This window comes from Ctenopharyngodon idella, chromosome 24, assembly GCF_019924925.1.
Source record: "Ctenopharyngodon idella isolate HZGC_01 chromosome 24, HZGC01, whole genome shotgun sequence".
NCBI lineage: Eukaryota > Metazoa > Chordata > Actinopteri > Cypriniformes > Xenocyprididae > Ctenopharyngodon > Ctenopharyngodon idella.
This window is the reverse complement of record NC_067243.1, coordinates 2,457,805-2,475,137: the sequence shown is the minus strand read 5'-3', so window position 1 is coordinate 2,475,137 and position 17,333 is coordinate 2,457,805. Positions and strand designations below refer to the sequence as shown.

At 36.4% G+C, this 17,333-nt stretch overlaps 1 protein-coding gene across 2 annotated transcripts; it reads right to left on the bottom strand.

The window, feature by feature from the left end:
* Positions 1-12,808: 12,808 nt before the first annotated feature.
* Positions 12,809-17,095, bottom strand: LOC127507506 (uncharacterized). Of its 2 annotated transcripts, XM_051884672.1 has the most exons (2): positions 15,135-17,095; positions 12,809-14,474 (listed from the first exon to the last, which is right to left on the bottom strand). In XM_051884672.1, the coding sequence occupies exons 1-2, from the start codon at positions 15,417-15,419 to the stop codon at positions 13,029-13,031; spliced, it is 1,731 nt and encodes a 576-aa protein (XP_051740632.1). In that variant the 5' UTR covers positions 15,420-17,095; the 3' UTR covers positions 12,809-13,028. The 2 variants fall into 2 exon arrangements, with proteins under 2 accessions (XP_051740632.1, XP_051740633.1); XM_051884673.1 differs by lacking the exon at positions 15,135-17,095 and having other exon boundaries at positions 12,809-15,104.
* Between the last annotated feature and the right edge of the window lie 238 nt (positions 17,096-17,333).

Below are 17,333 nucleotides of genomic sequence, written 5' to 3'. Positions count from 1 at the left end.
TGTTTTGGTTGGTTCATTTGTGTTTTTTTTTTTTAGTCTGTATTTGCTTTGTTTGGTGTTTTTGTATTTTTGTTTCATATGGTTTAACTTTGTTTAGTGTCAATTTGCTTTATCTATATTTCTTTTGGTTTGCTTGAATTTGCTGTTTAGTTTGTATTTTTTGTTTCTTGTTTACTTTATTGGTATGTTTATATGAAATTGGAGTGAACATCCACCTCCAGTTGAAACAAGTCTTAACCTTTCTTAACCAGGTGTCTGGTCTAATACCTAAATCTCTACCTTGGTCTGTTGTATTTTTCATTTAAGTGTTAAGTATTTGTACAATTACTACCATTATTTCTTTTGTTTTGAGATTATTTTGGTTAACTTTGTCTCTTGTTGTAGGAACCAAGGCTTCAGGCAGGCCGCTAGTTGGCCCTCGTGTGCGGTGGTGGGACTCCGTCACGGAGTGTAGTGTTCACACTTGATCTTATTGTCTGTGTGTGTGTGTGTGTTGTGTAGTGAGACCTGTGCATCTGGCGGTAAGATCTTTGCGATATAGTAGCCTTGTGCTCATTAAACTAGCTTACCTGCCATAGGTAAGCTTCGGTTTCCTTTTTTTGTGTGTGTGTGTCTTCCATGTTTGTAGGTATAATATATTCCAGCGTACAGTAATGTTTTAAGATTAGCGCTTGATTATTGTTGAAATAAAGCTTTTGTACTTTGGTATCCACGTCTCAGGCCTCTGTCTTTGAAACCACGTTCCTGTGTGCCCTTTGTAGGTGATCAATTCATAATTATTTTTCCCTGTTTGACAGGGTGGCGTAGTCAGCTGAATTTAGAGTTTCCCTTTGTGATTATCTCCCCATCACACATTTGCAGTAGTTCCACTTTAGCACAATCAAACATACTTCAGTATATGTTTAGTTGGACCTCAGCACTACTTCTGCACAATTAAAGTTCATTAAGTACAAAATTAGTTGTTCCAATTTAGCAGACTTTAAGTATACCAGTTTAGATTACCAAAAGTACAGTTGGAGGGTATTTTATTAAGCACATAAATATGTTAATGTATTTGTAGTATACTTAGCACAAAATAAATGTATTTCAAATTCATTTTAGTATATATTTTTCACTAGGGAAGTTTATAAGAATGAGTGTAAGACTCAATGAAAAGGCATTTAATAGGTTACTCAATCAATAGATTAAACAACTACAAGCCCAGTATACTTAGAACTTAATTATACTTTAAAGTATATCTCGATCAAGAGACTGAGTATAATAGGCCAAATATACTTAGACTTTTCTGTCAGTATAAGTCAAGTATTCTTAAGTGCAATTTTAAGTATATTTCTGAGAAGTATATAAAAAAGTAGTCTGAAAGTATATTTTCTTATTTTTAGTTTAAAAGAAGTATACTAATAGTACACATGAATAAACTAAAGGGACATCATAAAAATAAAGGGACATCATGACCATCTCCCACAAACTGTCACTCTCTCTTTGAACACTGTCCTTAATGACACAAACATAATCACTTACAACACATATACAACTCATCTCAGATGTGATCTGCATGTACCGATCTTCTTGTGGTTTGGGACACATTACTTGACAAAGTAAAAGGCCTTGTACTTCCTGAAAAGTGTGGATAATCCACCAGGGGTCAGCAGAGTTGTAGTAGATTTTATTCAACAGGCTTTTCTTCAGGAAAGTATCAACCATGTTGACAAGATCTTACAAACTCATGTATCAAATGTGATGCATTAAGTATTATAGGGTTAAATTTGAAACAGATGATGCCACAATAATAAGTCACTGTTGGAGAAACTGGTTAAAAACTCTATCAAAGATTTGATGAACCTGACAAACTTTGCAACTAGTTCTTTCTCACAAGCGCTCGCAACCGGCTAATATAAACCTGATGCAGCATTTTAAGGTTTTGGACACAGCCTAAGACAAATTAATTATGTTTATTTGTGGTGCTGTACTTTGTAAGAGCATTACTGTACAGTTTTTTTTTTTTTATTTGTTTTCACACACTGAGGGACGAGTCAGAATTATTTTCTGTGGTATGAAGTTTTATTTAACCCTGAACATTTCGGTGGTACAGTGATGGACCTCTCAGCTCTGATTGGTTCAAATTTAAGAGAGAATGATGCATGCTGAGTTTAACTGCATTGTGCGTTAAATGCATCATTTGTGTTGTGCAGGCACATGTGTGGTGTGAGGTTTGTTGCAAGCAGGACAAGCCAATGATCACTGTGAGCTGCTCCAGAGGAGAATGATAAAATGATGATAAAGTTGAGTTGATAATAAAGATCAGCTCTGTTTAGTGCTTATAACTGATGTGAATAAGGAATAACGGTGATAAGCGAGCTGCATGTCTTGTAAAAGCATTAGAGATGGCTATGGTTGGATTGGTTTGAGTTCGGCTAACAGGAGACTGACCACACAACACAGTTTTACTATATTCAAGACACCAGAGGTGTGAATCTCAAGAGGCCTGTAAATTCTACCTAATGCACACTGTATTCATGTCATTTCCTTCCAGATTTTTGTGTGGTACACTGTAAGCATGTTTTCATAATTTTAACAGGAAATCACTGTAAAATGCCACAGTAAAGACCTGTTAACTGGTTAACTGTGCCTTAACACATGTGGTAAAAAATTATATAATATTTGAAAAGACATTGTTAAATTTTGTACATTTTGCTGCTGAACACATTTACTGTATTCAATTTACTGCAAATTACTGCAGATATCACAGATTTTAGATGTAGATTTATTACCTTATAATTTACCATTTGATGATATATCCCAGCAAGCAATAGCAGTAATTTCACCGTCTCGGTTAACTATAGACCTGATATATTCCGGCTACGAATAACCCACTTCTAGCCAAAATAACCTTTAATTTGGTTACATGTCGTTTTTGCCAAAATAACTTGCGAGATGTATGATATTCTATCAAGTCAACAGTGATTACAAATTGGTTTAATTTCTTTTAACATGTTCTAATTGATGACTAGTTTATTCTTGGACTATGTTAAACATCTATTAAATTTTCACTGACAGCCCAAATTTTCCATTGCTTTAGCCTAGACATCAGAGCTATGTTTGAACGACTATTAGACATCTTTCATTTGGTTACATGTCGTTTTTGCCAAAATTGCTTGCGAGATGTATGATATTCCATCATGTAAGCCAAGTCAACAGTGATTACAAGGTGTTTGGTTTCATATCTTTGACACGTTCTATGCGTAGGCTGTGCGTAGCCACACCTATAGTCAATCCTGATTCATTGTAGTTTTTGGACAGGAAGTGCACAAGATGGTTGATATCCCATCATGTTTGCAATGTCAATGATATACAAGATGTAGGTGTCATTTCATGACATGGTCTAGCAGTAGTCACACACACATATACATACATACATACATATTATATATATATATATATATATATACACACACACACACACACACACACACACCCCGATCTGCCATAACATTATGAGCACCTTCCTAATATTGTGTTGGTCCCCCTTTTGCTGCCAAAACAGCTATGCAGCTCCATACGCAACAAACTGTGATGCACTGTGTATTCTGACACCTTTCTATCAGAACCAGCATTAACTTCTTGAGCAATTTGAGCTACAGAAGCTCGTCTGTTGGATCGGACCACACGGGCCAGCCTTCACTCCCCACATGCATCAATGAGCCTCGGCCGCCGGTTCACCACTGTTCCTTCCTTGGAGCACTTTTGATAGACACTGACCACTGCAGACCGGGAACACTCCACAAGAGCTGCAGTTTTGAAGATGCTCTGACCCAGTCGTCTAGCCATCACAATTTAGCCCTTGTCAAACTCTCTCAAATCCTTACGCTTGCCCATTTTTCCTGCTTCTAACACATCAACTTTAAGGACAAAATGTTCACTTGCTGCCTAATATATCCACCCACTAACAGGTGCCGTGATGAAGAGATAATCAGTGTTATTCACTTCACCTGTCAGTGCTCATAATGTTATGCCTGATCGGTGTATATATGATTGTCTTTAATTAAATAAAAATGCAATTACAATTCTCAACCGCTAGATGGCAACTATGGCCCTACTCAGACATGACTACTGGCAACGCGAGACTTGAAAGTTAGTAGAGATCACTGTTGCCAGATCTCGCAATAAACATTTCCGCCATTTTCAATTACAACTGTCGGAGAGCAAGCAACAGCAAACGTTAAAGCAAATTCTTTCTTGCTTTTGGTCTTGTAAGTATCTGTATTTTTATGTTTTGACATGTGTTCATTATTTATGTACATTATTTGTTATCATGTGTAGAAACCGTGACATTTTAGCGGGTAACAGTGCAGACTCAGAGTAAGCCATGTTGTGGTTAAATTAACGCTGCGTTCACGCCACCTCGTATTTACTGGAATCTTGACCTGACAACACGTGACGTTATATTTGGAGCCGTTATATATGAGATTCTTGCAAGTTTGTTAAGAATAAGTAGAGTAAACTTAATAACATTTTTGTGGGTTCCTGCTCATGTGGGAGTGGAGGCTAATGAAGTGGCTGATAAGCTAGCTAAGCAAGCTCTTAAACATACAGAAATAGATATTAAAGTAACTCTGAGTAAAAATGAAGTTAAAGGGAAAATTAAAGAATTCATAAATAACAAATGGCAAGAAGCATGGAACTGATAGCAAGGGCAGATTTATGTATAATATTCAGCAGCAAGTAGGAAATGGAAGAAGTGTTTTTAGGAATAGGAAAGAAGATACGATTATTTCACGCATCCGAATAGTGCATACTAGATTAAATCATTCTGTTTAAAATTGGAAAACATGAATCAGGATAATGTATTTATTGTAATCAGGCAGAAACAATTGAACATGTTTTAATAAAATGCAGAAAATGTGGAAAAGAAAGATTAAACCTCATTAATGAAGTTAAAAATATGGGTGTTGAATCATTTAATTTGATAAGCCTTTTGAAAGAACATGCAGAACAAAGAATAATCTATGGTGCTATTATAAAATATATTAAAGAAATAGGAATAATTAATAGAATCTATTTTTTGTGTGTGTGTGTGTGTGTATGTTTGGTAGCTGCTTATTAGTGCTTCACACTCCAGTCCAGTTGGTGGCGGTAAATGCACCAAAAGTTGGTTTGCCATCCGCCATAAAGTTATTAGAAGAAGGTGTTACAGCGGCCACATGATACATGTGGGAGCTTATAGAAAACTCCCAGCTTACAAGCTGTAATTACGAGCTCTATGAGGACGTGAACACTTCTTATGAGCCAGAATCTCATAGTTACAGGAATTACGATATGGTGTGAACGCACCTTAACATGCTACATGCACGCGCATACTGTAGTGTTTCCTTGTGCCCTTAAACTCTCTAATTGTCTAAATTCAAGGGGATAAACATGAAACCTGTGCAACTTATTATTTGTCATGAAAGCCACATATATCTTTTAATCTTTAGATCATTATGATATGAAAATATGAGTTTTTGATATGGCAAGTTTATTTTGTATAGCACATTTCAACAACAAGGCAATTCAAAGTGCTTTACATAAAACATAACAGCAACTTAAGTCAATATAAAAAGACAATATGAGAAGACATTTAAATAAACACTTTAAAAGAGCTAAATAGAAAATAAAAACCAGATAAAACAGGAGAGTAAAAGTTACAGTGCAGTGTAATAAATTAATTAACAAAACGTTATTTGTTTTATTATTGTATTTTAGCTCTCCTCTTGTTTTTTAACTAGTGTCATGTATTTGGGTCATGTGTATTGCCACTAGGAGCAGCTTGAGGGCGCTAGTGCCTGGAAGTAACCGGACATATAAGCTCTGCCACCATAGAGTTAGTCAGTTCGTTTGGTAGAGGGAAAGCTCATGGTTAAACTTATGCTATCTACTTGTTCATCTAAAGTCCTTTGTTGAGAACTTTGAGTTTCTGCTCAACTGTGAATATGAATTGACTTTGTATGGGGTATTGTGAGTAACCTCAGAGTAACATCTAAAAAAAAAGGAGGTGTTACAGAATGTGTTCAAATTGTCATGCGAACTTTTTGTTATGGGTGTATTGGAGTGGTCATACCTCAGTATTGTGATGTTATCTTTCATGGTATTTGAGAGTAACACAATGCCTTTGTTGCATTTAGGATTCCAAAGAAAAGTGCTGACGCAGCTTGTAGAAATAAGACCTCAGAAGAATTGGACGAATGGTGGAACCAGACACTGTGGTGTTGTCTACCTTGGCCACTGTGGAGGAGTTCCCATACCTGGAAAGGCAGTTGGAAAGTGGGGATATCCGGGCAGCAATGGTAAAAAAAAAAAATAAAAATAAAAAATCCACACACATTCCAGAACAACATTTCCTCACATCATTGACAAAGTCCATTGTTTATTTGAACTATAATATTGAGTTTATGACTGAACAATGGCTTGTTGCATAGAGAGAGAGCATGAGCTCTCTCATGTTAATAGAATATATTTGTCGTTGTACAAGTTCAGTAACATTAAGTTTGAAACTTCCAAATTGATTTTATAATAAAGCTTAAAAAACAAGGGATTTAAAATGGCAATATAAAATTAGCAACTATAAAAAGTATCCGACATTATTACAATAGTGCAAATAGCTCAGATGTGCAAAGCAGCATTAAAACCTAAACAGTCACATAATGTAACAAAAAAACCGTATGTGTGAATGTATTACTCCATGTACACTTGAGGTTAAACTGTGTACTGGGCTACTTTTTAGTTACAGCAGCTATCGCTGTGTTGTAATTGAGTCAGTTGTGCCAGAGAATTATTGAGGCAGAGACAGATTGTGGGGGCGCTCTAGGGAAGAAGCTATTTCTCAGTCTGGAGATGCAGGCCTTCAATATGCTGAAATAAAGAGCTTTATACAGTACGAGAGCGGCCTCTAGAGGCGAAATAAAAACTCACTGATGCTCGTAGAGTTTGTTTTGACACGTGACGTGAGGCTGCGCGCTGCACAGAGCGGGACACTTCAAAAACGGATTTAAAACGGACAACATAACGGTATGTTATACAGTGTATGCTACGGTACATGTTTTCATATCATTATGAAGTAATTAGTTTGTTGAGTAGATGCTGCATTAGTGGAGAACAGTAGTGTGTTTGCCGTTGAGGCTGAGAGGATGCTTACATTAGTTATACCTTTAAAACAATGTGACAAAAACACAAACTGTTTAATATCACGATTGTTACCATTCATTTGCATTAGTTTATATCCATTTGTTCGCTGTTGTGCATTCGTTATCCAGTGAAGTTGCATATTTAAACTGTATTCTCACCATGCAGCGACAGAAACAAATCAGAAATGTATTCGATTTCAGTTCTTTTTTTATCACACTGTAACACATATTTTGATTAGATAATCATCAAGTTTTCTAAAATAGAGGCAAATAATGTGTGAAAGTATACATATAATAGACCCATGCTATGACTTTGTGTGTAAAGATGGTAATTTTTAAGCATGACTGTTTGAATTTATATGAAATATTAACACTTTACAATGAGAGTCCATTTGTAACATTAAATAAGGTTGATAAAAGTATTGTTCATTGTTAACTTCAACATTTACATTTTAACATTTTAAAGTTGTCTCACGCACTATGAATCAACATGAATGATCAATGTATAATTAATATATTAGTATTTTTTTATATTTAAAACTTACAATAAAAATGTTGCCTTTTTTTAATTCAAAGAAACAAAATGTAAGAGTTAAAACAACACAATCTTGCTGCTCAAACTTTGTATAGAACAATTTTTAATACTTCTTTTTTTTTTTTTTTTGCTCCTTTTTGTATTTTACATTTACTTGTACTTTCACTTTCAATAATTAAGTACGTTTAATTTAAAAAAAAAACTTTTCATACTTAAGTACAAAAAAATCACATACTTTAAAACTTTTACTCAAGTAATATTCTAAACAGCGACTTTAACTTCTACCAAAGTCATTTTCTGGTAAGATATCTATACTTTTACTCAAGTATAGCTTTCAAGTACTTTTTACACCACTGGTGTCAAAGTTGTGCAAAATTGGAGGAAGAAAGCTCAAAGACAGTGCTAGAAGGATGCTGGACAGGTAAAGCCTACAAAACGTGCAACATTAATCAAACGTTGTCGTGTCAATACTCAATAAGTCTTTCACGTGGTCACAACGCAAATCAGAAATTTAAAAAAAGATTTCCTTTACCGGTCATTTTTAAATGTCAGTCTTTGTCTGCAATTGTTAACCACCTTAAATTGTATTATATTTTAGGGTTTTAAATTCCCTCACTGCATTGTTCTCGGTCATTAGAGGTATGTGTGTGCGTGCAAACATCGATCAAACAACTTATCTCTGTTTTTAGGCTGAATGGTGATACACAATCATTTATATCAATATAGCCTGATATAAATGATATAGTCTCAATCTATATTGCTTTATAAAAATATATCCATATATTCATAAAAACTATATTGCCCAGCCCTAGTGTGCATCCAAACAAAAGAGAATGACTCCCTGGAGGTTATGGAAATAAAAGGTTTTAATTGTATTGTATTTGTAAAGTTCTTTATCTAAATAAAACCTTTATATTTAATTTGTTTGGATGTATTGCCGTTTATGAGAACCTGTTATATTTAAGTGAAAAGAATCCTTTAACCATTATTTTGTTGTCTATTACATGTATGCAGTCATTCATTAGCTATATATTTGATGCGTAGTCTATTATTAGGCTGTGGTTAGACGTCTATTAAATTTTCACTGACAGCCCAAATTCAGCCTTGTTTTAGCCTAGACCCATATTCACTGTCTATTAGACATAAATATGTAGTTGTTCAATAGCGGTCTAATTGATGACTAGGGGTGTGACGAGACTTGAGATTGAGTTCACGAGAACGAGACGAGATTTTTACACACTATTTTTAAGAAAACCTCAAAGATGAAAAACATGACTGAAAAATAACCTGCAGTGTATTTGAAATGTTTTAACTAATCATCTTGTAATAAATGTCATTTCAGTTCTACTTTCTGAGTATGAATTATCATATGCAGTAAAAGACAACAATACTGAAGCACTGTAAAAGGTTTTTTCACAGACTCAACTGACTGGCTTCTCTCCTGTATGATTTCAGTCTCTTCAGACCTTTAAAACTGTACATGATTTATGAGCTTCTTCAACCTTTGACCTCCTAACTGAACTCCTTTCCACAAATTGATCATAGAAATAAAAACAGTATGAATAAAAATGGTAACACTTTACAATAAGGTCTCATTTATTAACATTAATGTATTAACCAACATCAACTATCAATGAGCAATATATTTGCTACAGTATTTATTAATCTCTGTTAATGTTAGATAATAAAAATTGCCATTCATAGTTTGTTCATGTTCACAGTGCATTAGCTAAAGTTAACAAATGAAACCTTATTGTAAAGTGTTACCATAAAAATGAATTTTCTCTTAATCTTAAGCACAAACAATAAGTGCAACCGTAATCAAAGTACTCTCTCAATATTCAAAGTGCAAATAAGACCAAATTTTTCTTTGATACGGAGCTGAGAGGTGGTTACAACTACACAGCCCAGCCTAAAATAGCTTTCATATTGAGAGGTATTTGCATTCATCAGGGAAACACTTTCAAATTGCAGGGTATTGAAATCGAGTTTGAATCCGCCCTCACGTTTACTTTCGCGATCGCGCATACTCTGTGAATATGGAGGAGTGGCGACTATTATCCAACTGAATTAAATGGTTTTTATTTAAATAAAAAGCAAAACAACAGTGGAGGCGTAATGTAAAAGTAGCGGTGGCATATTCTTTCCTAATCACCCTCACACTCTGTCATGGCAATATCATGAGACTACTTTTCGCCTCGACGAGAAATCTCGTCACATTTTAATCTCATGAGATCTCGTGACATGAGATCTCGTCACACCCCTAATGACTAGTCTGTTCTTGGGTTATGGTTAGACATCTATTAGATTTTCACTGACAGCCCAAATTTTGCCTCGTTTTAGCCTAGACGTCAGGGCTGTGTTTTGACGTCTGTTTGACATAAAATTGCTTGCTGGGTACCGAGCTGCAGTGGACACATTTGTAAATGACTTTACTTGGACCCATTGTGCGAGCTGTCTCTTTAATATCGCGTGGTTTATATACATGTTGATGCTGATTGGGCTGACATTTTTGACACACTCACCAAACAAGAGAAAACGTATCTCAAACCCCGTTTACACCGTTTCCAGGAAACATGTCGTTCAACCCGGAAACCGTAGCAAAACTTTTTGCACTGGTTTGAGCTTGAACGTGCCCTTGTTTTCTTCTAATATTAAAGCCTGATTGGTTCACGTCACGCAAGTGCACAGACAAATAGCGTTTCAGTCTGTCAAAAGGGGCGGGGCTGACTGCCTATATCAGTCACACACGCCTTCAGATCAGAATTTTTAACAGCCTCACAGTATTTCAGCAGTCAATGTATCGTATTTATGGCCAATAACATCACAAAACCCATGGTGATTGAAATAAATGTATTATTGTATGAACTAAAATACTTATTGACTTGAGGCTGTAACTGAGAAGGAGGTCTCTGCAGAACAAAAAGGGGCGTTTCCCAATTTTGGGGTGTTTTCACACGGGAATAGGTGTTTTTCAACCTCTTTACCTGATTTGCTCAAATCGAGTGGGAGATTTCCGGAAAAACAATAAGAGATATGTCTTGTATATGAATGCAAGTGTATTGTTGTAAATTAGCAGTTGTTTAACGTTTCTTTGTGTGAATATGCTTACCAACCCGTTGTAAAAAGCTCCAACTTCCACTCACTTCTAGCGATAACTTTTATTAGCTAACATTCACTATTCTATTCGATGGATCTGCTGGTCACTTGATTTGTTTTAGTTTTGCCATCAGGTTGTGGCTACAGTGTCTGTGGTCAATAAAATGATTATAAAGTTTAAAGTCTTCAGAGTCATCATTTCGGGTTAACACATTTTCTTTATTTTAATGCTTGTACGAGGTCAGTAAATAGTCTCATTAAAGCTCATACTTATACAATATACACTGAGGCAGTCATGTGTTTCTGTGTGGTTGATAGCCTATAAAAAACAATTACACTTAAAATTAAAGTTAATTATAAATCACCAAATGTAAAGCACTGTCTAGACTACATATTCAACTCTCTCTGCTCGTCTGTTGACTATAGTGCAGTGGTTATGTCACTTTATAGCTTTTACCTTTTAACAAAGGTTTACACTATGCACGTGAAATTTGGCATGCGAGAGATTTAAATAAAATAGGCTGTTGATCGCGTGCCATTGGTTGTGTTCTTCTGCGTTATTCATATCAAAGAGCATCAATTATTATACAAGACTTGTAGCACAAGAAGGCGAAATATCTAGCCTTAAGAAACTATTTGACTAATGAGAATTCCAACCTCAAAAGATGCCGATTGGATAAGTTCAGACAAATGACGAATAAAATGTGTAGCCTATGTAAAATATAGACTACAGTAGCATATTGTGACAAAATTACATCCTGTGTCATTATAATTCATAGTTTATGCAAAATAATAATAATAATAATAATAATAAAAATAATAATAAAAAAAACGTGCATAAATCATATGTTTCGCCTTCTCAAGCTATAAGCTACAGGTCTTGTATAATAGATGATACTCTTCAAAATATGTGAATATATTATAGTAAAATGTTTCCATATATCTAGGCAGGCACTCGGGGAAAACGCATAGTTTCCCTGTTACGGAAGTCAAGCATGCAGGATTATTTTATTTATTTATTTCTCATTATCTCGACATAAGTTGTTTCTTGTGATCTAAACATTAAAAAAAAAAGTAGCTGTGTTAATGAGAAAACAAGAAAAAAATAAAATAATAATGAATGGCCTTTCAGGCTTCCGTTCTTTTTTTAAAAAAAAAAAAGCCTATCCGTACTTCCGTACTTTTTTGGCTGGATCGTTAAAAACCCCTCTCCCGGTTAGAAAATGCCCCAAAATTGGGAGACGCCCCTCTTTTGTTCTGCAGAAACCTGTACTTCGGCTGTAACTGGTGCCAAAGGTGCTTCAACAAAGTATTGAGCAAAGGCTGTGAATACTAATGTACGTGAATTTTTTTTTTTTTTTTTTTTTTTTTAAATAAATTTGCAAAGATTTCAAACAAACTTCTTTCACGTTGTCATTATGGGGTATTGTTTGTAGAATTTTGAGGAAAACAATGAATTTATAATTAAATTTTTTTCCATTTTGGAATAAGGCTGTAACATAAAATGTGGAAAAAACTGAAGCCCTGTGAATACTTTCCTGGATACTCTATTAATGCATGGATTCATGATAATTTATGTACCCTTATACCATAAAGTGTTGGGATTTTATACTAGTAAAATTATTTAATGACAAAATGTTTGAATGAATCTTTGAAAGATTAATGGCAGAAATTACTCTTATTAGGTATTGGCAAGTTAACTAAAGGATTATTAACTTATCAGAAAATAATAGAGTAATCATAAATATAATTGCTAGACTAATTGATAATCATAAAAATAATTGATAGATTAATTGACCATCAAAATTATCGTTAGTTACAGGCCTAAAAGGGCCTTTAAAGACATTACAGACACTGTACAGTTTCTGTTACAATACAACTTCCTACAGCTGCTCTGAAGCAACAGGTTTTGAGGAAAGCACAACACAAATACATGCAAAATGTGAACTTGAATGAACATTCCTTGGGCTGAATGTCATTTGTTGAGGAGTGTAAAAATGTGAAAACACATTACAGATTCATAGATGTTTTTATTGAGCTTTTTGTTTTTGCATACATATACTCAGGGGAAAAAATATATTTTAAGCTGCTTTTAATTTTAGAAGCACATTTTTTTTTTTTTTTTTTTTATGTTAGATATGTAGTTTGTAGGTTAGTAAGAGCTCATAGAACAATTACAATCAAATTTGCCAAGTCCTGCTTTAGTCATAATCATACCACACATTGTAAACCAACTATAACCCACATGATTTGCAACAGTAATCCCAGTTGTTGTCATAATCCGTGTAGCACCACAGGTAACCTTTACCATGGTAGCCACACTTATGATTAGACCTGCAGGTTTGGCCATTCTGAGCTGAGTAGCAGTCATCAGAAGTACAGCAGGAGCCATAATTGCCTTTATTATCCGTGTAGCACCACGTAGATCCTGAACCATATTTGGCACAGGCATGGTTGTTGCGGCAGTACTTCCCGTTTATAGCTTTACTTTTCCACAGTGGAGGGCTGCAGTAGTCCCAGCTGCCAGCGATGGTCCTACACCAGTAGTTGTTCCCACCGTATGTGGCACATGGGTGATCATCCTTGCATCTATGTCCTTTGTACGTGATGAGTGAGTACCGGGGTGAGCACTTGATCAGCGTCTGGCCTGAGTAACACCTGTAGGAATTGAGTTTGTCCTGGTACAGGCAGGGAGTGGAGCAGCAGTGCTTAATTTTACCTCCTGTGTTGCACTGACAGCTGTTACTAGATTCTGAGACGCTCAAGCACTGTGATCCATCAGCTGCAGTCTTCTGCTTCTCTGGGACCAGCAGGCATTCGACAGCATCTGACACCCCTGATATGTCCCTTACTAGTGTTATAAGACAAGCACTTCCAATAGAAACCTTCAGATTCTCTACTACATTGTGATAAGTGCTCATGCTGTCAAAGGCTAATTTTAATGTCATCTTACCCTTGACTTTATTTTCAGGTATGCTGTCACTCCCGATGCTGCTTTTTACTGCGAGATACGTGTTTTGTATGGCTGAGATCATTTGGACTCCTTGGTTCAGATTGATTAATGTCTGAAATTCGGCCTTAACCTTATCTAATTTGTTATTGTCACCAAAACAATCATCCACAAAAATGCTAATTTCTGAGTGCTGACGATAGAGATTTTTTATTTGTCTGTTCAGGTCTGAGACGCTCATCAGGCTTATGTCACCTTCCGGCTTGTTTTCCCCTATATAGCCGAAGGAGAAAGACTTTCTGTTATCTAAGCGGTGTTCATAACAGACAGCTGTCCAGATGTGAGAGGGCACCGTCACCCTTTCAGGGTCATCAGAGATTTCTTTTTGTGGTATCCGTAGATGCGCATTGGGTACTGTACCTGTGACAATGAAGGCTGTAGCAGCACCACTGTCACTACTAAGCGTGTCTCTTAAAAAACTCCTCAAATTTTTCTCCCACTTTCTCCATTGGTTACGTTTGAAACACGCATCCATAGGTGCTGCGTTGGTCAGTGTATACGTTGCCGTACGGCCTTCACTGCATTGGAAGCTGTTGGGGTTCAGGTGTCCGCGATCGTATCCGGTGTCGCTGTAGTCATCGCTGATGGCTTGATTTCCTTTATAAGTGTTTTTATTATCTTGAGTCTCATGGACCATATAGTATAGCGCATGCCCTAGAGGTTTGGAAATCTACAGAAGAAATATTATGTTAGATGGTTAGTTTGATGTTTTATTATTTGTGAGAAAATACTTGTTTACTGTTCCGTCATTAATGAATAACTACACAGGAAGAAAATGAGTAATGCATTATTAACACTCTAGTAACTACTTTTAACTAACAAACTCTGATTAGAGAATTAAGTAATAGTGCTCACTTCTACAGCATTTATTAATCTTTATTAATGTTAATTTCAACATTTACTACTACATTGTTAGCATCAAAAGTTATGAACAAAAAATGAACAGCTGTATTTTGTTAACTAATGTTTGGTAACACTTTATTTTAGGGTCTTTTAACTAGTTGCTTATTAGCATGCATATTACTTGAATATTAATGCCTTATTCTGCGTGACCTTATTCTACATTCTTAATCCTACCCAATACCTAAACTTAACAACTACCTTACTAACTATTAATAACTAAACAGTAAATTAGGAGTTTGAGGGAAAAGTTGTAATTAATAGTTTATATAAGTGTTACCAAATGTTTATAGTACAGTAGGTTATAATAACATTCCATAAACCACCATCTAATTATTTTACATATTATTTGGAATGACAAAACAGAATAGAATGCCGAGCTTAAACAGCAAATGAATGTCTTTTGTTAGACAGTGAAGCACATGGTTACCTGTGGCTCTAAATGCCAGATGTTTGTCCTTCCACTGTCGTCAGAGCATTGAGGGTCAAATTTATAGGCGCTGTAGAGAGGAATCCTGTGATGAACCGAGTACAGCGTAGCGTAAAAAGGGCCAAAGCTTGCCATATGCTGGCAGATTTTCTTAGCTTTCTGATCCATTCCCCCCGGTTCTGTCTTTTTGTAGAAAAATTCTTTACACTCAAAGTCATCAGCTACTTTTGCCTGAGCACAGAGTGCTCTCAGCACAATACAGATGAGCAGAGCTGGAACAAACATGGTGTGAAGCTGCTCTTGTGTGATAGAGCAGAGACACCAGAAGAGCAGCGGCTTTAAATACACAGTCAGAGTCAGAGATGCTGTTGGGTGTGACTGAAATTAACAAATGAGAAGAAATGAGGAATAAGATGGGAATTTGGCTTCATCATGCTTATGGGACTAATTTTTTAGAGCTGTCACATGTACAGTAACCTTGATTTAAAACAAAACAAAAAGATCATTTATACTATTGATGCTCACTATTGCTCAGTACTCTGTATTTTTCTCCATCTAATGCAAGTCCATGAGTACTAAATTTTGACAGCCCAAAATATTTAAATGGCTTCAGCTGGCTCCACGTGACCCCAGAGAATAAGAATTTATAAGTCCACGTCATACAAACAAAAACCTCAGGTCTCATTAACCTGAGGTCTCATTAACATTAGTTAATATATTAACTAACATCAAATAATAATGACCAATACATTTGTTCTTTGTTAGCATTAGTTAATAAAAATACAACTGTTCATTGTTTATTCATGTTCACAGTGCATTAACTAACTATACTTAGTCCATGTAGTTATGAAACCTTACTGTAAAGTGTTGCCAACTTTGGTTTGGACTGATTGAACTGTGCTGATAACGACAGAACTTGAGACCATAGTTGGCTAATGATGAAAAGAAAAATGTTGGATCAGCCTCACAAAAATGCTGCCTGTTTAGACTTTTTAAAAAACTTTTCTACTTTTTTACTACAACCTACCTAACTAAAATAAATGAAATGTCCTCCTCCTGTGTTGAGGACATTCTCGAAGGCTCTGAAGATGAGGAGGCCATCCCGCCTTCTGTAGCTCCTCAGGCTCACGTGCCTGCTGCTCTACCCCAGTCCGTCCTTTTTGAATATTGTGAGCGAACGGCTGCTCTCCTCAATATCGAATGGCCGGCTTTACAAAGTGCCACCGACCAGGAGAGGGACAGCTGTGATGGAAAACTTCTGGGTCCACCTCATGGCCTGAGAAAACAGCTTCTCCCTGTCCTTCCCGCTTGTGCCAAGCATATGAGGTACGACTTCAAACACAGTCTTGCGGGTCTCGAGGTGAAAGACATGACGGCCCTCGGCTCGGGTAGGGACACTCGCGAGTTACAAGTCAGCTTGGCAGACTTTTTCGGCTCCCGAGTGGGTGATGCGTACAATGACGCAGGGCTACAGACTGCAGTTTGTAATGAAACCCCCATATTTCAACGGTGTTCTCTCTTCACACATGGAGGAGAGCGCCACTCACATTCTGAAAGAAGAAATCTCTTCACTTCTAGACAAGGGAGCGGTTCAGGTGGTGCCCCACAATCTGATAAATCTGGGATTTTATTCTCGTTATTTCTTGGTCCCAAAGAAGGACTGTTCTCTCCGTCCCATTCTGGTCCTCCGAGTGTTAAACAAACATTTGAGGAAACAAAATTTCAGAATGTTAACCCATGGCACTTTGGCCCGCGCCATAAAACGGAACGACTGGTTCACATCGGTCGATCTGAAAGATTCTTTTTTCCACATAAGCATTTATCCGCTACACAGGAAGTTTCTTCGTTTCGCCTATCAAGGCACATGTTACGAATTCACAGTTCTCCCCTTTGGGCTCGCTTTAAAGCGGACCTATTATGCAAAATTCACTGCCGTTTTAACATAGAAACGCCCTGAGCAAATTCACAGCCAGTTGTACAGTCCGCCATTGCTGCACTGACGAGAATGTCTCCCAAGTGTTTTAGGTGTTCTGTAGCTGGATGGATTAATCCACATAGCTCTCTCCATTTACTCCTGAAATCTGAGCCACTGAAGACAAGGTGGATTAATTTGTTTTCGAAGAAAATGCTCCATCAACTCAACCGAAATTCGTTTGTCTGCGCGAATCATTTCACACCGGACTTCTTTGTGAGCGAATG

Excerpts from the sequence above, each read along its gene's own strand:
- LOC127507506 (XM_051884672.1), bottom strand. The coding sequence starts at position 15,419 with ATGTTTGTTCCAGCTCTGCTCATCTGTATTGTGCTGAGAGCACTCTGT. Across the intron at positions 14,475-15,134 it reads TCTGGCATTTAGAGCCACAG|ATTTCCAAACCTCTAGGGCA; the intron begins GTAACCATGTGC and ends TTTCTTCTGTAG.